Source organism: Oncorhynchus clarkii, chromosome 17 (genome assembly GCF_045791955.1).
Source record: "Oncorhynchus clarkii lewisi isolate Uvic-CL-2024 chromosome 17, UVic_Ocla_1.0, whole genome shotgun sequence".
Classification (NCBI taxonomy): domain Eukaryota; kingdom Metazoa; phylum Chordata; class Actinopteri; order Salmoniformes; family Salmonidae; genus Oncorhynchus; species Oncorhynchus clarkii.
This window is the reverse complement of record NC_092163.1, coordinates 42,622,654-42,645,364: the sequence shown is the minus strand read 5'-3', so window position 1 is coordinate 42,645,364 and position 22,711 is coordinate 42,622,654. Positions and strand designations below refer to the sequence as shown.

Sequence of the window (22,711 nt, the reverse complement as noted above, 5' to 3'; positions counted from 1 at the left end):
GTAATATACTTTTTTGAAGGTTGTACTGATTATGAAGAGCTAAGCTAATTCCAGCTGTGTAGCCATGTTTGTTGACATACAATGCATTCTTGGTTTCACATCTGTTTGACCAAAGATGTTATAACAAAACTAGGTGAGTAAGAGTTCACTCATTTTTTGAGGACTTCCGGAAATTAATGGTGGGATGTGAACGACGGTAGATGACACACCCCTTCAACATGCATACTATAAACAGACCAAACTCATCTCGTCTTCTCCTATTATCTTCGGTTTCTGTGAGGAAAAAATGCATGGCTGCGCGCTGAAACTAATCGTCGGATTACTTTCGATTTCTATAAAGTGTTTTACCTAGTTATTTCGATCAATGGTGAGCTCACCCGTGATGTGATTAATTATACATAGTAATTGCTATTATCTAATTCATATTGTAGTTTATGTCAGCCGAGAGTTAGAAAATATGACTGCTTGTGTTGGGTCAATCTTTCCTCAGCGCTAGGACAAATGTAGCCTACATTTTTCCGGTTAAGATGATTGCGTTATGCTATATATATACTTCTGTGAATATCTGAACATTGCATCCCAAAATAAACTGCTGACATTCTGGACATAACTTTGTAAGGACTGTGTTTGTGTAAATAGTTTCTGAAAAAAGTGTGGCCAGCTCAAACGCTGATTGTTGCGTCATTCGAAACTGCCCTTCTAAAGGAGCATTCTAAATGAGTGTTCTAATCACACGGGTGTGATCGTACGCTTCAGGGACCACTGTAGAGCAATCACACCCATGTGATGGTACGTGTGAAAGGGTTACTTATTCATATTCTTAACATATTCTTCTCAATTGTATATTTTTAGCTTGACTCGTTATGACATTATAACTACTTCCAATTGCTTCCCCCATGTTTTGTCAGCCATCTTTACTGAAGGAAGTCACCAGGGATGGGTGGCTCGCATCAATCTCATCATTGGAACCACTCGATATGATTGGTCATATAAAAACCTTGGTACCCAAATGCATAATGAGTGCTCTAACTCCCCCTTGTGGTGGTCTGGAGCAATGAAGCCGTGACACTGGGCACCTCCTAGTCCCCCGGTGTAAGGTCACAACTTTTAAAGGAGGAACCACTGTAGACCAAGGTCAAGGTCAAATTGTGGAGGTCAAATTGTGGTTCAAATTTACTTCAGATCTGTGCTGCTCAGTCTTTGAGAATCATAGAGAAATTATACGAATATCTATGTGACCAGCATGTTTGCACCATTCATGTGCAGAAAGGATCTGGTTTGTAGTACAAACCGTAAAAAAATTATATAGACCAAGGTCAAATTGTGGGTCAAATTGACAAAAACATAATGGATGTATGTTACTGTTCCGGTACAGGGTAAAAAAAATTTAAGATATTTTTCAACCTCTACGGGATCATTGCCCCTCCAGCGGGATGGTTGAGCTAATGTGCGCAAATGTGATTAGCATGACGTTGTAAGTAACAAAAACATTTCCCAGGACATAGACATGTATTATATAGGCAGAAAGCTTACATTATTGTTAATCTAACTGCACTGTCCAATTTACAGTAGCTATTACAGTGAAGAAATACCATGCTATTGTTTGAGGAGAGTGCACAACAAAACCTTTATCACGGCAACTGGTTTTATACATTCACTCCTGAAGGTAAATAATGTACTTGCATTCAGTAATCTTCCTCTGATTTGTCATCCTGAGGGTCCGAGAGATAAAATGTAGTATAGTTTGTTTGATAAAATCCATTATAATTTTCAAATGTAAGAACTGGGTCCTACAGTTTGAACCCCTGCTGTTTCTGGTCCCACACCCACCCCGCCCGGCCATCTAGATGTGTGAAGGTTAGTGTCTTTTCTGTAGTGAAGCTAGTTTTCTATCATTTATGACCTTCCTGGGTGTGTGTAAAAATTGTTTTATTACCATATCATTTTTGTATGTTCTCTGTATGTTCTCTGTAGTTATTGCAATGCTTCACTGGATCAGTCTGAAACTGTGCACATATAATGCTGCCATCTATTGGCCAAATTCTAAATTGCTCCTAAACTGCAATATTATATTATGGCCTTTCTCTTGCATTTCAAAGATGATGTAACAAAAAATAAACGAAAAAACATGTTTTTTTTGTTTGTATTATCTTTTATAAGATCTAATGTGTTATATTCTCCTAGATTAATTTCACATTTCACAAAATTTCAATGTGCTTCCTTTCAATTGTATCAAGAATATACATATCTTTGCATCAGGTCCTGAGCTACAGGCAGTTAGATTTGGGTATGTCATTATAGGTGAAAATTGAAAAAAAGGGTTCGTTCGGTCCTTAAGAAGTTTTAAATGCTGTGTTTTACAAGTTTGAGGCTCATACTTAGGACATTAGATGAAGGGTCATGGTGGGTTAAGCACAAGAGTGTACTAGGCTGCATGAACCAACAATGACATCGAAAGCTCTCAATGCTGGCCATTTTTATACATTATTTGACTTTATATAGCTGACTACCCTGAGCCAGGCGGTCACACATGCATGGGTCCCACATCCTCCAGCACTCTCAGACCTACAGGGAAGTGTCATTTAACTGTCACCAGATACCACCCCCCAAAAAATATCTTTCAGAAAACCTATCAGCATACCACTGGAGTGTGTGACAGTAACTGTCTGTGTATTCCTTCACGTACACTCTCTCTCTCTCTCCCTTGCTCCATCTCTCTCTCTCTGTTTCATTCACACTTTCTCCCTCTCTTTGCAAGGTACGACTACAAACAACTCCGCTGCATTAGACCCTTATCGGGTACTTCAATTAAATATTTTTTCCAAAAGTCAAACCTTCACCTGCTTAACCTTTAATTGACAGAATGTTGTCATTCAATTTGTACTTAAACTCTGCTAATATGATTCCGATAGACTGTATTATTCAGAAAGAGTTTAAAATGCTAGCTGAGTGAGTAGCTCCCCCCTCATTGCTGCTTTAACTCCGGTCAGGTCCAGAGTGAGTTGAGCCTTGAGACAGTATAGTAATGCAGGCATTACAGCAAGACTAATGAACATTGTATTTTGAGGTTACAGAATTGTTTATGTAAGAGTGGAATCATAGCAGTCCTTTAACAGTAAGAGTTCCAGTTATGAATTGATTCCCTATACATACATGAGACTACATGGACAGAATGCATCTATACATGTATCTATTGATCCATCACTGTTTGAGATGTAAGAGTTCCAGTTACAGGTGCATACCTGTTTCTATATACTGTACAAAGAAGATTCCAGTTCTAGTTAACCCCCTAGAGTCGATGTCCGCACCACCGCAGAAATCTAATTAGCATAATAAAACAATGCCTATAAAAACTCATCAGTTTAAACTAGAGATATCTGTTTTGCATTGGATGCGTCTCAATCGACCGCATCTGCTGATGTCGCACTTCCGCATCTGCAGTGAACGGTAACAGAGCTAGAGCGGTGTTTGTCAGACCATGAGACCTCTGCAGTGAACGGTAACAGAGCTAGAGCGGTGTTTGTCAGACCATGAGACATCTGCAGTGAACGGTAACAGAGCTAGAGCGGTGTTTGTCAGACCATGAGACCTCTGCAGTGAACGGTAACAGAGCTAGAGCGGTGTTTGTCAGACCATGAGACCTCTGCAGTGAACGGTAACAGAGCTAGAGCGGTGTTTGTCAGACCATGAGACATCTGCAGTGAACGGTAACAGAGCTAGAGCGGTGTTTGTCAGACCATGAGACATCTGCAGTGAACGGTAACAGAGCTAGAGCGGTGTTTGTCAGACCATGAGACATCTGCAGTGAACGGTAACAGAGCAAGAGCAGTGTTTGTCAGACCATGAGACCTCTGCAGTGAACGGTAACAGAGCTAGAGCGGTGTTTGTCAGACCATGAGACATCTGCAGTGAACGGTAACAGAGCTAGAGCGGTGTTTGTCAGACCATGAGACCTCTGCAGTGAACGGTAACAGAGCTAGAGCGGTATTTGTCAGACCATGAGACCTCCCAAAAATTGGTCTCCTCACAAAGTTGTCTCTAGTGTCCAAACGGTTTATGACCCCTCTAAAGAACGATGAGACTCTCACAAACACAATGGTGTTCTCCGTTTTTGCTCTACAACCCTCACAAGCAAATTGGGACTCCTCTGAAGTCGGTACAGTCGATCTGCCAACCAGAAACAGCAGGGGTTCAAACTTTAGAAACTAGTTCATACATTTGAATATAAAAATAGATTTTATCAAACAAAACGATGCTACATTCTATCTCTGGGACCCTCAGGATGACAAATCAGAGCAAGATTACTGAATGTAAGTACATTATTTACCTTCAGAGGTGAATGTATCAAACCAGTTGCTGTGATAAAAGTGTTTTGGTGTTGTGCACTATCCTCAAATAATAGCATGGTATTTTTATGCTGTAATAGCTACAGTAAATTGGACAGTGCAGTTAGATTAACAAGCTTAAGCTTTCTGCCCATATAAGACATGTCTATGTCCTGGGACATAGACATAGATTCCCCCTGGCTTAGACATAGACTCCCCCTGGCTTAGACATAGACTCCCCCCCAGCTTAGACAAGTATAAATACAGGATGGAGAGGAAGGAGGGAAGAAAGCTGAGATACAGATCCACTACAGATGACGTGTAGAAGAGAGCAAATCAAGCCCTTATCTTTTAGCCTCTCCTCTCCATACTGTCACGCCCTGATCTGTTTCACCTGTTCCTGTGATTGTCTCCGCCCCCTCCAGGTGTCGCTTATTTTCCCCAGTGTATTTATCCCTGTGTTTCCTGTCTCTCTGTGCCAGTTCATCTTGTATGTTAGTCAAGTCAACCAGCGTGTTTTTCCTGTATTCCTTTTGCTGTTCTCTTTTTGCTAGTCTTCCCGGTTTTGACCCCTGCCTGACTCTGGACTACTTTCCCGCCTGCCTGATCATCCTGCCTGCCCTGACCTTGATTCTGCCTGCCCTTCAGTACCTTTTGGATTCTGAACTGGTTTTGACCCTTTTGCCTGTCCACGACTATTCTCTTGCCTTACAATATGTATTATTCCAATAGGGTAAGACTCCAACCATCTGCCTCCTGTGTCTGCATTTGGGTCTTGCCTTGTGTAATGATACATACAGCCTTCTACCATGGGAAAACACAAACTCGACTCAACTGTGTACTGTCAGTCAATGTCAGATATGACAATCATTTGATTGATAAGGAGATTATGTGAACCTTGTAGATTGTTACTTTTTTTCTTTATCTGAATCTTTCTCTCTCTATGACAATCTCTATGGCCAATATGGGCTGTGTACCCATTGTCTAAGGCCATGGTGCTCAGCTTTGCCTGGTTCATCATGTTCAAAACCACCCTATTATACAGTGCCTTCAGAAAGTATTCAGACCCCTTGACCTTTTCCACGGCTTTATTCTAAAATTGATTAAATCGCTTTTTTTTTTTGCCTCATCAATCTACACACAAGATTGTATGACAAAGCAAAATACAGGATTTTAGAAATGTTTGTTAATTTATAAAAAATTGAAATATCCCATTTACATAAGGATTCAGACCCTTTACTCAGTACTTTGTTGGAGCAACTTTGGCAGCGATTACAGCATCGAGTCTTCTCGGGTATGACGCTACAAGATTGGCACACCTGTATTTAGGGAGTTTCTCCCATTCTTCTCTGCAGATCCTCTCAAGCTCTGTCAGGTTTGATGGGGAGCGATGCTGCACAGCTATATTCAGGTCTCTCCAGAGATGTTCGATCAGGATCAAGTCCAGGCTCTGAATGGGCCACTCAAGGACATACTCTGGTATGTCCCGAAGCCACTCCTGAGTTGTCTTGGCTGTGTGCTTAAGGTCGTTATCCTGTTCGAAAGTGAACCTTCGCCTCAGTCTGAGGTACTGAGCGCTCTGCAGCAGGTTTTCATCATGAATCTCTCTGTACTTTGCTCCATTCATCTTTGCCTCGATCCTGACTAGTCTCCCAGTCTCTGCCGCTGAAAAACATCCCCACAATATGATGCTGCCACCACCATGTTCCACTGTAGGGATGATGCCAGGTTTCCTCCAGATGTGAAACTTGGCATTCAGGCCAAAGAGTTGCATCTTGGTTTCATCAGACCAGAGAATCTTGTTTCTCATTCACTAGTCACCTCTCTAACCGGCATCTGCTCTCCAATTTGGTGGCAACAAATCATTGATGCAACAAAGGTACACCCCATGGCTACTCTTCAGGTAGTATAAGCTCCCGGTAGAAAAAAGGGCCAATGTTTGGAGCCACTTTACTCATTGTCTTGATTCAAACAAGACCGAATGCAACGTTTCCACTGAGAAGTTTTGTTTATTACTGCATTTTCACCCACAAGTTGACGGAAAAATACACCAACCTCGAGACATCTGAAAGCGCATCATTCCAATATATACGCTCAGGTAATAACAGATTGATAATGCTGGCTAATTAGCTTGCTGCAACCTATCAGACCACTACTTATGACAGAACGTTGATTACAATTTACCTACAGTATGTCAAGCGGCAGGGCTCCAGACGGCAACCATTTAGTCACATTTTGCGATCCTTTGACTTGGCTCTGCGAGTTACATTTTTAATTGGTCACATCAGTGCGGGCAACCTTCATTGTATGACCACCTCACTCAAAGTGAGTGCATTATCCTCATTATTTCTGTAATGAAAGTGTCTTCCCAGACCTTGGGCCTGTTTCGCTGAGGCCTGTCTTGCTGGGGCCTGCTGCTGTGTTGAATGAGCCACTTGATGTGTGCTCTGGGAGAGAGAAAAAAGCCTTCTAATTGTATAACGTTTCTATATCCAATTATGGGAAATACATAGCTTTGGAAGCAACTACTGTTGGTTTCAGCTTTCTGTGGGTATAATTTTTATTTGTCATCTTAATATTGAGCTCAATAGAAACTATTCAACAACTGAGATTTGAAATTGCTTTAAATGTTGACTTTGGGCATTAAAAACGGTCCCTTTCCGCCCCTTTCTACATTTTCTAACAGAAATGGGGTGTGCCTTTGGTGGTTCTTCGATATATCATTCTGGTCATGCGCACCGTGACCAACATTTAGTTTGTTAGCTAGTTTGTTAGCTAAGCTAGCCACTTTAGCTAGCCAGTAACTCTTCCAGTATGTGTTGACATCATTTGAAAGGATTTGTTATTGGACCGAAGCTGTAGAGATCCATAAGCAATGACACTTCTGTAACCAAATATCGTATTGATCCCTTTTTTTTTACGCATGAAATTACCTGGTATGATGGTGCATTGATCAGTTATACAGTTTAAAGCTGTTCTTTTTGCGTTTTTGCCCAAAGTCTACTGCTAATTACGATATGAAACGTACGAAATGGTAAATTGCGCATCAGCCATTGCAAGTGCATAGGGTAGCAGGCTCCAACAGCAAAGTATTTTTAGCAAATAACATTTACTGTTAGATTAATACATGATTACTAGCAGTGGGTATTATATTTAGTGTTAGCAATCTAGCAAATTTGTTTTTAGTTTTCACTTCCTCATGGTGGTGAATTAGCCCCAAAATAAATGTGCCTATGATATTAGTGCACATAAAGATGGAGAAAAATTAATCTAAATTCAACAACACAATTCAGAAAATTCTGGAGTCCCATTTTGACATTAAAATATAACCCTAATAATACCCTATTGTCAACCTACAATTCATGGCAATCACAGGATTAGGTTGTACATCAAAATATGTTGAATCATTCATTCCTACTTGGACAGATGAAACAACTTATTTATTGAATAGCTTACCATCTCAGTAGTCTATTACACAGTGTCAGGCACTGTGGATGACTTTATAAGGTGATTAAATGTTTTTTTAATATTGTGTGGCGCCGCAGAAAAAAAATTGCTGCAACCAAATCATGAGCTGGTGCCACCAACTGAAAAAGTTAGTGGCACCAGTGTCACTAGGGGAAAATGTTAGTCTGGAGCCCTGTCAAGGGGTGTGATTTTTATCTGCTGCAGAGTAATGTGTTCTTCTACCAATTTGGCTGTTGGGAAGGGAATCATGGAATGTTATGCCGGAACATATGCTGGTAAGACAAGGATATGTATGTTTGTGCACATGGAAGTCAGTGATTTATGTTTACGATAGATTAATGTGACAACTTAGTGACCTATTAGTTAAAATAACTAAGACTAGACTAAATGTAAAAAGAGTGGCAAACACTGGCGCACACACACACACACACACAATCAGACGCAGCCTGTGAGATGTTATTGGATCGGCTGACAGTGCTCTTTACCAGGAATTCACCCACAGCCAAATCAACCACATGTTAATGACCTCTATTAAAATTTCCTCCACACCAACAACAATGCAAGGCTCAGAGTGAGTGACCACAAAAACACCCCGACACACACACGCACACATGCATGCCTGCACACACAAACACATTGTTCTGCATCATTTGTTTGCAGAGCCTGTGTAATGCTATTTTCTCCCCATTCTCCCGCATTGCATTTGTAAAAAAGTCTGAAACGACTCCAGGTATTTTTTATTTCATCATAGTTGATATCAGAGGATATAAGCTTGTCATCCATATTTATGCATATAATTACATTCAAAATGCAGTGTGGAACACCCAGAGGTTCTGAACAAAAAAAATGAACATTTAATTAATGTCACCTTGTGAGAGAGAAGGAAAGAAAGAAAATAACAGTTCTCTGGGAAATGGGAGGAATACAAGGTTTGTGTGTGTGTGTATGCGTGCGTGCAAGTTTGTGTGAGCGCACGTGGATATACGTAGATTGTCTGGCATTAACAACGCCTGTCTCTGTGTGGTACGCATGGGCTTCTTGAATCCCACTTCTTTCAACCTCCACTGTTTCCCTCACTTCTAAACGACATTCTGCCGCACTAATTAGCGTGCCTCACCGCAGTTTGCAAAAATGTACAGTTTTAAAATCACAGGTTCAGGTAGGAGAAGGTGGGAGGAGGTGAGGTAGGGAGGGAGGGAAGAAGGGAGAGAGGGAGATGGCAATGATACCGCACATGAAAAACACCAAAGGAGAAGTCTTTTTTACCCTGCATTGCAATCTCTGTGTGATGCTCAGCTCAGTTTGAAACACAAACACACACAGTGAGAGATTCATCCACCTTTCTAGCCACTCTGACACATAATCAACACTTATACAACACTATAGCACACTCTAAACCTAGGGCTCGATTCAATCCGTATAGAGCTGAAGATCAGCGCTGTAGTGCGATTGAAATTGAAAGGTAATTTCAGATTTAGCTGACATATGCAGCGTTTACCGTGAATGCATTCTCTGCAAATGCAGGAACATTGTATTTAAATGTCAATCAGGCTACGACACGGAACTTTAGCACTACGGAGTGATTCGAGCCCCTACACTCCAACATCTACCTCATAATTACTATTATCCACCCTGAGATAACAACACCCCAAATCAAAGTGGACCTCCTTCCTCAAACAACTCATATTGCCTCAAGTTATGAGAGTTCTAAAATAGATTTTAGTAATGTGATTGGGTGTGCCGAGTCTCTTTTTCTAATTTGCTGAAATTATGGATTGATATCTAACACCTGCTCTAAGACATTGAATGTTCACATGCAATATGTTCCTATTTTGATCTACAGGACACCATGCAGATATGGGGCTGGTATATCTGAGGTTTATTTAAGGTGAAAAATAGAGAGACTTTCTAGAATATTCACATGGAGTGAGGTGTTGTTTTGTGAGGAGTTCACACAAAGCCTTCTGTCTGAATACAAAGCACGACCACAGAATGCTCAAACAGACCGATCTTAGTAGACATCGCTGTCAAGTAGAAGGAATGTGCTGAACATGTAGAAATACAAGTCTGACCACAATAAGCATCATGCGTACAATTCTATGTCTAGTTGTGGTGGGTAAACAGTAGCAGCATAGCTAATATAAAGATAATATTTTTTGATACACTATGAAATGTATAGGGTATATCCTTATCATTTGCACCATGCATAAGTCAATTCCACACGGATTCAATTTCTACTTGTGGTGGTTGTTAAGCAACAGCACAATTTATAAAGCCTAAAGAGCATAATTTCCAGTACGCAATTAAACTTGTCAGCTACCTATCATCTGTCACCTGAACTAAGTGTAATTTAGTCATCAGTGATGCTTTGCCCCCAGCCTCATCCCAGATGGCGATAAAGCGTTTTCACATCAATGAGAGAAAAAACAGCTCATCTAAACGGGGAGGATGCCGTCCCATGTGCTCTCCGTCTGAGTTTCCTGTTATAGCCTATGGATGTGTCCCAAATGGCACCGTGCGGAGGCTGTGAATGACTGGTCCTGACGCCCATGCATACATGCACCACCAGATGGCCAGCACATCACACAACCCCCTCACAGGCAGCCCTTGGCCCCAGTGACAGGCATCTAGACTGGGGCAGTGTCGTTGCGTCTTTCCCCCACCACAGTCAGGTGGAGAGGTCTGTTGCCAAGATTCTCAGTTTCTCTGTGGCCCTGTTGCACCCCACAGATGGGAAAAGCAAAGCAGCTCCTCTGAAGGATGCAGACAGCATCACAGAATTGAATGGATGAGTGTTATATTGTATCTCTAAGGCCATAGCTCTCCAGTGGCGTCATTCCACCGGCCCTGGTGGTGCCCGTCCTCTAATACAGTAAACTCTGCTTTTGAGTCTGAAGCACAGTGGGACAGTGTACGTCAGCATAAAAAAACACACACACACAATTCTGCCTCTGAGACACAGTGGGACTGAGTGCGTAAGCAGCCGCCCTCCTTCCGACAAACCTCACCACAGGCTCCTCAGTCCTCACTACTCACAAAGGAGTGAGTCAATGAAGGGGACCTGAAACTATAGGTCACTGCCAACAGAACCTTGAACCCCTATGGCATTATGACAGTACAGTTATCATGTATTCTAATTGGAACCAACAGGACCCTAAACAGCTTCTACCCCCCCAAGCCATAAGATTGCTAAATACCTAGTGCGGGTAGCTATTTGGTTAACTATTTAACTATCTGCATTGACCGTTTTTTGCGTAAACTTTTTTAACTCACACACACGCTGCTGCTACTTTATTTATTTTTATGATCCTGTTGACTAGTCACTCTATTCCCATCTAGATGTATCTACCTCAATTATTCGTACCCCTGCACTTCAACTCGGTACTGGTACCCCATGTATATAGCCAAGTTATTGTTACTCATTGTGTATTTATTATTACTTTGACATATGATTACTTTTCTATTAGTTCTCTATTTTCTTTCTCTCTGCATTGTTGGGTAAGGCCCGTAAGTAAGCGTTTTGCTGTTAGTCTACACCTGTTATTTACGAAGCATGTGACAAATAAACATTTTCCAAACCTTTGTGTGCGACAGTCCTGTAAAGTATCCCTGCCTGGCTCTTTTTCCCAATCACGGTGAAGTATCCAATCGCTTTCAGCTTTCCTGTCACTGACTGTCATTGACCACAAAAGGGGCCACAGATGGCCACGCAGATCCATAAAGCTCTACTCTCTCAGTAGGGAGGCCTTGTGTTTGCTGCGGCCTCAACTGACTCAACCGAAGTGTATAATACAATCCCTGCTGTGTTGTCTGGTGTTTCTCTACCAGACAGAGAGCTACAGGTATACTGTTTTAATTTGATCACTATGTGGCAGGACATGCAAATTGTAGTGTATTTGAGGTTTAAAAAGCCTTCTAAAGATTGTAATTTCCACTTTAAAATGCCAGAGTTGATTTATCTTAACAAAACATGTACAAAAATGTACATTAATTATAACCCACATAAAAATGCATTTCCTGTTGCTGCAAAATACTTTTTGTGCTGTGAGAAACTGGTCAAATTAATATAGAATATCTGTATAGACCTTCCCCAGAAATGTATTTTATGCAAGCTCTGAACAAAAGCATTAATTAGACCTTAAAAGTTCAATCGACTTCAATACAGAATGCAGAATCGGAAAAAAAGAATGCAGATCCACTGGAAACATGCATACTGAATGATCCAAAGGAACAGTAATTTTACTCTGTTTGTATTATTTATGGAGGGATGACAACATAAATGATCCTTTTCCGGATTCTTTAAGAAGGGAACAGAACTCTCTCTGTTAGACCCCACCTCTATAGACCATATAGTTCAATTGTCCTAGCTACAATCTCCTTGATCAACTATTGATTGACTCAATATCCTCAGTCTTCGCCAGGCATAAACTGCTAGGCATAAAATACAATTTAACTTCATGACTTAATGAGCAGAAGCTTAATCATCAAGCATCCACAAGCTACTGTGCCTCACATCTGACAGAGAGCCATCTATCAAGGGATTTGTTATAACACAGAGTTGCTATAAGATGTGTGTTCTGTTCCTTCATCATTTTGATCGTTTTAACTCACTTGCTAAGAAGCATGGCAAAAGGGAATACTGCACTTGATAAATCATTCCAGAATTGACGCATCGATGTGAGCTATGTCTGTGTCTCCTCTGTTCCCTGGTCAAAGGTAGTGCACTACATTGGGAAAAGGGTACAATTTTAGATGCAAACTAGATTTCACAGAGGATTGGCACTTAACAAAGTCACAGTTCATATGATGTGTGATCATATACTGATCTCATTCACATCCTTACATGTCTTGAATAAGATGATGCTAATGGATTCTGAAGCTGACATGCTGTAACACTCCATGATGACATGTTCTGTCTGTGGGATCACTTCATCATCAGCAATACACACCCACAAATACACACAGACACACACGCACACTGTACACTTCTCTATCAGGTCCATCGTTGACATGATCCTTACCTAACAACATCACTCCCAGTGTAATGTCCTGTCTCTGAATTATTCAATTATTCACACAGGCCTCCTCTCCTTTACGCCTAGTGCATCATGGGTAATTACAGTTAGCCCTGGGAGTGGAGAACAGGTGTTTTTTTATTTTTTTTTATTTCACCTTTATTTAACCAGGTAGGCTAGTTGAGAACAAGTTCTCATTTACAACTGCGACCTGGCCAAGATAAAGCATAGCAGTGTGAACAGACAACACAGAGTTACACATGGAGTAGACAATTAACAAGTCAATAACACAGTAGAAAAAAAAGAGAGTCTATATACATTGTGTGCAAAAGGCATGAGGAGGTAGGCGAATAATTACAATTTTGCAGATTAACACTGGAGTGATAAATGATCAGATGGTCATGTACAGGTAGGAATATTGGTGTGCAAAAGAGCAGAAAAGTAAATAAATAAATAAAAACAGTATGGGGATGAGGTAGGTAAAAATGGGTGGGCTATTTACCGATAGACTATGTACAGCTGCAGCGATCGGTTAGCTGCTCAGATAGCAGATGTTTGAAGTTGGTGAGGGAGATAAAAGTCTCCAACTTCAGCGATTTTTACAATTCGTTCCAGTCACAGGCAGCAGAGAACTGGAACGAAAGGCGGCCAAATGAGGTGTTGGCTTTAGGGATGATCAGTGAGATACACCTGCTGGAGCGCGTGCTACGGGTGGGTGTTGCCATCGTGACCAGTGAACTGAGATAAGGCGGAGCTTTACCTAGCATGGACTTGTAGATGACCTGGAGCCAGTGGGTCTGGCGACGAATATGTAGCGAGGGCCAGCCGACTAGAGCATACAGGTTGCAGTGGTGGGTGGTATAAGGTGCTTTAGTGACAAAACGGATGGCACTGTGATAAACTGCATCCAGTGTTAATTGAGTAGCTATGTATAGGACGTAGGGGCTTCTCTTCATAGGTTTCAAGAAAGGTCAAAGTTCTCCGTGTGGCATACAGAGGTTAGTGCACTGACAAAGTGACAGAGGTCTCTGTGAACAAACGCCGTAGAGGAGCAGTGCTTCAAACAGCTAATGTGGGCATCTACTGCAAGCCTCCCAGGTGGATAATTATTCCAGCCCGACCAAAGCCAAACAAAATGTACAGAACTGGAACTAGAGGCAAGTGGAGGTAGGTGGGGATGGGATACAACCTGTTTCCGGTAACTGTTGTCTTCTCTTTTTTTAAAAGTGTTTTCCCCCCAGTATATTACACTTCCTATCCAACATGACACCATCTTAAAGACATAGTGTAGACACTTACAGACATAGCAACCCACTCATAAACATAAACACACATGTACACACACAATGACACACAAACACAGTATTTGGAGTACTGACTCATGAAACAGGAATACGACATCATCTCAGCTGGGACCAATTAGTTACAGAGAGCTTTGAATCATCAGCGAAAGCCGAGAACTGAATTTAATCTCACTCTATTTTAGCTCCATCTCTTTCTGCCTCTCTGAATACTGATTTCACGTTAACAGCACGCCTCTACCAGCACGTCTCACATCTATCTACCAGCATGTCTCACATCTATCTACCAGCACGTCTCACATCTATCTACCAGCACGTCTCACATCTATTTACCAGCACGTCTCACATCTATCTACCAGCACGTCTCACATCTATCTACCAGCACTTCTCACATCTATCTACCAGCACTTCTCACATCTATCTACCAGCACGTCTCACATCTATCTACCAGCAGGTATATGCAGGCATAGGCACAGAAAAAAGACGAATTCAACACCTGATACCTAATGTGCAAAGTGAATAATACTGTGTGGCTAATAGCTAAAAAGACTGCATAGCTGCATCCTCCAAGGCTCGCTTCGGAACCTGCGATGACTGAAAGAAACTGACCAAAACTAAGTTGTCCTATTTGCTGGTGGGTAATGGTAGCCTACCTTAACCTCAACTGTTTGTCATGTGTAATATATTAAACATAATCAAATATCACATTGTATGAGGATTCATTAGTATTATTTATTACATTTTTATTACATATGGAGGGGTGGGGGCTTAGACTCCTATGGGTGGAGTGTGAGATGACGAGGTGTAAAGGTACCTGTATGGACCATAGACGGTATAGAAATAACTGGACACAGTCATAACCAGTTAATGAACAGATTTCTATGAGAAACATACCTGGATGGAAACGTCACTGTAGGAGCCCCCGATGACTCCAGAAATGGCCAGAGGGACATCATCCTGAATGGGGTTGGATCCGTCTGGACAGATGAACCCCGGCTCGTGCACCTTAGTGAGGGAGGCTCGTACAAACTCCAGGCTCTGCTCCAGAGCGTAGGTGTCCTTAGAGCAGGTGTCCAGGATGTGGGCTCCCAGCCTGAGGCCTGGCAGCAGCCTCTCGTCTGCGTTGATCTCGTCCAGCGCTAAAAGCATCGCCTCCAGTCTCTGGATCCCTCTCTGCTCGTTGATCTTCCCACAGTCCTCCACCCCCTCACCCTTCTCGTGCACCGGGAACAGTCCGCCGATCACCAGGTCCCCGTCGATGGTGATCTCCCTCTTGGTGGAAGGGGGGAATCTGTTGTTAGGGCTCGCCAGGGCCTCGGAGATGAGCAGGTCAAAGAGGAGCAGGTGAAGGGACCACCAAAGGGCAGCCTTGGCCCAGAGCCCAGGGCAGAGGAGGCCGGTGGTGGGCATGGTAAGGTAGTCAGCTGGGGTCAGTGTAGTGGGTCGTGGGTAAGTGGGTGTAGGAGGCCGGGTGAGGTGGATCACTCTAGAGCCTACTCTTGACACTCATGTCATCTTGGTTATTCACTGCAAGTGGAGGAGAGGAAAATGAATAATATATAATTGTTCATGTTACATTTCCAGTAATGTTATGGTACTTCAGTTATAAAAGTGACTGATACAAATTTGAAATTAAAATAGCATTTTTGCCCCCTCCAAAATAAAAGCACATCATTTATTCCAAACAATCCAAATTGAGGTTCACAGATGCTATTTTCTCCTACTCATGGCAGGATCGTGTGAAAATCCAGACTTTCCTCACTACCTCCAGTCTAGTTTAAAGGGAAACGTCACAATTTTGTCAACAAGGCTCTTTATCCACTTCCCCAGAGTCAGAAGAACTTGTGAATACCATTTTTATCTCTGTGTCCAGTATGAAGGAAGTTAGAGTTAGTTGCGCTTACGCTATGGCTGGATGTCTATGGGTATCATAGACCTCCAGACATTGCGCTAACGCTAGTTAGCATTGGCTTTTGAAACTACCTCTAACTGCCTTCATACTGGACACAGAGATATACAAATGGTATACACAAGTTCATCTGTCTCTGGGGAAGTGGCCTCGTTGCCAAAATCCTGAAGTATCCCTTTAAGGTGTAAAGGGAATAGATGTCTTCATTTTTCCCATACATCTTTGAACAACCTCTACATGTTGATTTACAGCCCTTCTATAAGAGCTCTCAATCTTAAAGACTGGCTGCAGGTGGTTGTGACTCTCGGCAAATTCCTCAAGATGCACTTCACCCCAGCAACTTATCTTGTGCCACATAACCAGACTGTCAGCCATCTCAACAGATGAGTGAGTATGTCGCCCGTCCTCAGCAAGCCACTGTGTGTGTGTCTGTGTGTGTGTATTTGTGACCCGTTTCAGGAAACTAGGCATATGTCGCACGTTACTACTTCACAGAAGAGGCATTTGAATGTAATTTATTTATCAAAATGTGTTTTTTGGCAGAAATGGCTTCTGGAACATGTGAACTTTCATCTGCCTTAATAAAAAATTAGGATGTCATCTGTAAATACTAATAAAATTGTTAAATTACGAGCTTAGTTGGTTTACCCACGAAAAAAGACAGGGAACCTTCCTGCTAGCCATGATTGGCTGAGATAATGGATGGGCTGAACGTGCAGATAGATGAGTTCAGATTGGTCTGCCATTTAGCATGCTTCTGTCTATAATGTGAGCTCCGCAGTATGTGTAGATAATCTTTGCTACCACTACTTTTTTTAAAGATATAATGTTATCCATGGAGAACTGAAAAAGTGTTGCTACTCCTCTCAACAACATTGCTGCCCTGAGTTTAGCAGGCACTATCGACCAAGATTAGTGGGGAAAAGTTTTGATGGACTACTTTCTGCACACAGTCAATGTGAACCGGAGTGACTTGACATAACGCAGGCCAAACAAGCTGTACAAACAAAACCGAGTTAAATGGGTTCCAGTCTGCCATAAAGCATTCACCCATGTACACGGGTAATTATACGTTTCTAATTTGGTCAGAAAGTCATTTTCATTGCAAGTTAAAGTGTACTGTTCGCTGGCTAGCGAACGTTAGTTTGCTGGCTCGCTAGCTAATCCATTTGAATTGCTAGTTGTAGCATAGCGTTAGCTAGCTAGCTCACATTGAACCTAGTTGGTTAGCTTTAACTACCTGTAGATACATACTAGAGCATTTCATAAATGGTGGCTAGCTATGACAATCAGTTTTGTATTGCAAGTAGTATGGGTTGGGAGTATGGTTCATTGTTTAGCTAGCTACATGTCTTAAGAAAATACTCCACTTTGCCAGATGATTACATGACCCATCAAGTTAGCCAGGTGTGCCTGTGGGTGATTACGGCCATATATTGTATTTCACGAACATGTGTATGTGTCTAGACAATAGTGACCCAACCACTTAGCTAAATGTGGCTGGGGGGTGGTTATCGCATTTCTTTCATGTCCCATCAATTTAGACAAGTGTGTCTGGTGCTGTGTGCTGATATGGCCATTCTCATATTCGTAATCGTATCTGTAAATTGACACGTGACAGTTGGATAGGATGATACATGTGATCAGAAAAAACTGAAGGGTTTTAATATGCCTAAATAGTTAATGGTAATTTATCTCCCTGCATGTTCTCACTGCAAAAAAAAGATGCAGCTCGCGTAGGTGTCAATGCGTATGTATGTCTGTGTCCTCATTTTGTTGCAGGCAACCAAGTTTGCTGTCACTCAGTCAGAATGCGCATTAGCATTTTAGCTTTTTTCCCTACCCTTGCCCAACTTATTAGATATTACGCACATTGATAGCTTGATAGCAAATGTCCTCGCAATGTGATTTATCATAGTAGCAGGCAGTAACAATCTAAATGATCAGACCGAAAACATGCAAAGAAAAGTGATCCTGAAATTATGAGGAGAAACAGATCTTCACTCTATCCAATCAGAGCAGTAGTATCAACAGCAGCAGTATCAAGTATCAAGCCAGTTGAGTTATTTAGACCACGCAAACGAGTGACTCAAAGACAGTACAGTATGGCTCCGAAACTCTCTGACTAACACATGAGAAACATCCTTGCTGGCACCCGAAAAAAATACTAGGATCATAACTGTATCCAGAAAATTGCCCATATCCGTTATTATACTTTGTCCGACTACTCGGCACACCCCTAGTGTCTTGGTAAGCATCATCTAATAATTATAAAATATTTATCTGAAAACGTTCTATTTTTTATATTGCTACTATGCAAATATAGAAGTAACCATTTCACTGTGACAAATAATTGTGATTTTATTTGTGTGTTTACCATAGATGGTAATGTGAAGAACAACACAACCTGCAGCAAGGTCAGATTAGGATATAGACCAAGGGCTAGAAGTGTATTTTAACTTGGAGTTTTTCTTATTGTGGGCTAGGACTTTCACAATTTTTAGTTTTGAAATGTTTGGTTGTTTACTACACTATCTTACTCATTCTGTTTAGCACATGGCCTCACATGTGAATCCTTAAAGAGATGGGTGAGGCTAAGGCTTAAGAGGGTGTAAACGATGCTGAATATGTGTAGACAAAGAAGAGCTCTCCAGGAGGTGTACCAAAACATCCAAGGGCCATTTTCTCAAAAGTTCATTCACTTTCAAAGCAGAATTACTGTCCAATTGTTCCTCAACTGCAGTGTATGACATATAATTTGTAGCTCTGATACTCTACTTTTATCCAATGTAAAAAACGCAATTTCAAATGTTGCTACTTAAGACCTAATCGAGGTGGTTGGTCACGTTCCACTCCTCTGCCTGGATTTCCCAGCACCCCAATCTATCCCAATCTATTCTCCCATTTTTTCCTAATTCATCATCTCTTTTTCTCTGTCTTTCCCACAGTCACACAGACTCTACCTCTGTCTTTCTCTCTCTCCCACAGCCACACAGACTCTACCTCTGAGTTTCTCTCCCACCCTTCCTCTTTCTACCATTTTGCACATAATTAAAAAAATAATAATAAATGACAATGCTTCAGTTAAAGTACAACTGGTTCATGTGGTTCCTGTTAGCCTGATAGCCTTGTCTGCATCCTAAATGGAACCATATTCCCTATAGTGCACTGCTTTTGAACATGACCCACATGGCTCGTGGCAAAAGAAGTGGACTAGGTAGGGAATGTGGTGCCATTTCGGATGCACAACTTAATCTGTCAATTATAATGCTCCCTGAGCATGTTAACCTTTCCATGTGTTTGTGCTCTTCATCGAAACATGATAGAAAGTCCAATTCTGGGCAGTCCAATCTATCATCTGTGTGCATGTCACGTGTCACTTGTTGATAGATATCACATTCCTAAGTTAGCATTTTCCACCTTGGCAAGTTTATTGACTGTATTTGTAGCAATAGCAGTGGGAAAGACTTCCACATAAAACATGAAAAAAAGGGCAGCACATGTTTCATACTAGTGTAGAAAGTGATGTACTGTTATTATCTCCTCGGCATGAGAGGGCGTAATCACTCTGAAATACTTGACCTGGGAAAAGATTATTGGGGTTCATGCATGTTCCCGGGTGGTCTTTTGAACTAGCGGGTAAAAACGGGTAACTTCTACTAAAACGTTGATTAATGTGTACTGTCCCTGTAAAAATAAAATACATTCAAAACTATGCAACCAAACAGACTTACGAAAGGACTATACAATTACAAGTGAGTGGAATAACAAACAGACTAAACAGCTAAAATGTGAGAATAATTCAATTTGATATCTGATTCAAGATATATCAATAATTCAAGAATGTCAGACTCGGAGGAGGATAGGAGAGGCGAGAGGAAAGGCGAGAGCTTGCTGCTGTTAACAAAGTGATATATTATAAAGTGGATCTTCTCCAACCATTTCAGGGTGATGGAAAGGACAAGGAGAGTTTTTACTCTAAGGATTTTTTTTTTGGGGGGGGGGGGGGGGGAATTAGCTGTCAAAGCTTGTGCTGACACAACAGACAATGATTTAGCCACAATCCTTCCAACCAAACTGGATTTCTCTGCCACAAGCAACTCAATTTTCTATGGGGAAACTATTGGAAAGTTTGATGTTTTTGGTGGAAAGCAATACTTAGCTCTTTTTCAGAGTTAACGCTAGGCCCAGACTCCCATGAAAAACATTAGACGTTTATGCAGCTGAAAGCACACGTCTAACTCAGGAAGCTTTTCCAGGCTACAATATTGCTGCCATCCAAATTGAACATTTTAGACATTTTGTAGCTGGATTGGATCTGGTGTTTCGGGCTAAGTGCCATGAACATGGGGCTGCTACTCTGGAACAGACACTTGTAATTGTTAGCCAGAGAGTACAGGATGAAGTTAATTTTAGCTCCCCAAGTCTAATGGTTAACATGCCTGCCACATCTAACCCCTCATGCCAGGCTTCACCTGGTGAAACCACACCCACCGCTTCATGTGATGAAGCTTCATGGGATGGCTAATCAAAATTAATAGAGGCCCTATTAATCATCACTGGTACTGCAAAGTGATTTTTCAGGACTACGTGAAGAACAACAGGTGATGAAACTGGTTTTGTCAATGCAACAACAGAGGCAGGATGACCCACAACAGGATTCAAGAGGCCGTCCCAGTCAACGGTAGCTCACCTACTCACCTACTCCAGACTACAGCTCATCTCATCAGAGGAAACGCTCACCTAGCTGCCCTAGGTACACAGTGCAACGTTACTCACACCAACCATAAGGGCAACGTGATAGCGATGGTGGACAGCATGATGGCTGTGGTAAACCTTCCCAAGACGACAGACAGTACTCTACAGACATAACAATGTTGGACGTCATGAACGGGGCTACAGCAGCTCTGGCTACAACAGACCTCAGACACCCATCAGTATGTATCTACAGACAGGGATAGGGACACAGTCATTACGACCACAAGAACAACAATAGGAGATGGCCCAAAAATGAAGACATCTGTTTGATAATTCACACACTCAAGACCAGGGAAATTAGTACTAGTTGGTACTGTGGGTCAAGTGCCAGGTCATCCCTCAAACAAGGCTCAAACTATCCATTGGTTACTGACAGGTTCCCATGGTTTCTACAGACAGGGACAAGACAGCCTTTAACACAGGGAGTGGGGTCTACCAGTTTAAAGTCATGCTTGTCCAACACACCGCCGACGTTACAACACCTCATGGAACTTGTCTTCTGTGGTTGTCACTGGAACCAGTGCCTCATTTACCTGGATGACGTCATTGTGTTCAGCAGGAACTGTAAAGAACACATGTTTTCCAGAGATTCAAGTCAGCAGGTTTGAAGCTGAAGCCGTCAAAACACACCTTTGCTCAGAGCCAAGTGGCAATTCTAGTTGTGTCTGCCCAGGGCTTGAGACCAGATCCCAGAAATGTGGAGCATGTCAAAAATGTACCTCTCCCATCCTTTCCTTCAGAAGTCAGGGCATTTGTGGGTTTGTGCACTTATTACATGAGGTTTGGAACTTTGCCCAAATCGCAGCCCCACTGCACAAGCTCACACTCAAGGACGTTCCTTTTGAGTAGTCAAGGGAGGCAGATGAGGTTTTCAAATACTTGAGACAGACCCTCTCAGTGCCACCTATCGTGTCATTCCCTGACTTTTCCCGAGCCCTTCCTCATTCACTGTGATGCATCCGAGATGGCAGTTGGTGCTGTTCTCAGTCAAGTGCAGAATGGCAGAGAATCAGTGATCGCCTATGCTAGTCACATGTTCAACCCATCTGAGAGAAACTGGTCCACATATGACAAGGAACTCTACGCTATAGCGTGGTCCATCTGATATTTCATACACTATCTGGGAGGCAATCCGTTCAAGGTCGTAACTGATCACATACTGGAACTCAATGTTTACAACTACGTGGTCAAGAAGAAACATGCCAATGGCAGTGAGTTGTCATGCTGCCCAGCCCGTCTGACATCTCCTCAAAGTCCCCATCACAGTACGCCTCCTCTGTAACATCCAGACTATTGTTGGCCTTCGCTGATGCCAACTCCCAGTTACAGCTGGCTCGGAGGAAAAAAACAGAAGGAGCAATACGACAAGGGAACTTTTTTCAAACCATTTTAAGTTGGGGATCTGGTTTTCATGACTGATCCAGCAAAGCTGCACTGCAAACTATCCCTATGTTGGAAGGGCCCATCCAAAATCCTACATCTGTTCGACACAGATGGACAGCCTGGTGTAACATGCAGGGTACTGGATTTGAAATCACCTCAAACTACCCCGAAATGTATCCATCACAATAGACTGAAACCACTCTATGGTGATGTTGCAGAGAATGTCCCACCCCTTAGGCAGCCACAAGTGTTAGCAGGGTTTTGTACCTTCAGCCCAATCCCATACCCCCTTCTCACTGCCCTCTAAGCACCATTACCTTTCCTTCACCCACTATCTCATGGGCATGGTTTGAGACAGGCAGCCCCACTGTCAGCTACTCCTGAGACTCCAAGCACTCCACCAGGGTCCCCCCAGGGCACCAGACTTTCCCTTTGTCCCCTGATGCTCCTGCCTGTTCCCCTTTGAATCAGGCTGCAACCCCTGTGGACATTGCTCAAGATAGTCCCTCACCAGGAGCGGACATAATCACTCTATGTAATACTTGACCTCGG

The 22,711-nt window shown here is 42.2% G+C and overlaps 1 protein-coding gene across 1 annotated transcript in view; it reads right to left on the bottom strand.

Annotated features, from left to right (window-relative positions):
- LOC139370877 (metabotropic glutamate receptor 2-like) overlaps window positions 1-22,711 on the bottom strand; it is a 63,334-nt gene that overhangs the window by 25,338 nt on the left and 15,285 nt on the right. The window contains exon 2 of the mRNA XM_071110731.1: window positions 15,004-15,636. Within this exon, the coding sequence (XP_070966832.1) occupies window positions 15,004-15,519 (516 nt within the window). The 5' untranslated portion in view covers window positions 15,520-15,636. The remainder of the gene's footprint in view (window positions 1-15,003; window positions 15,637-22,711) is intronic.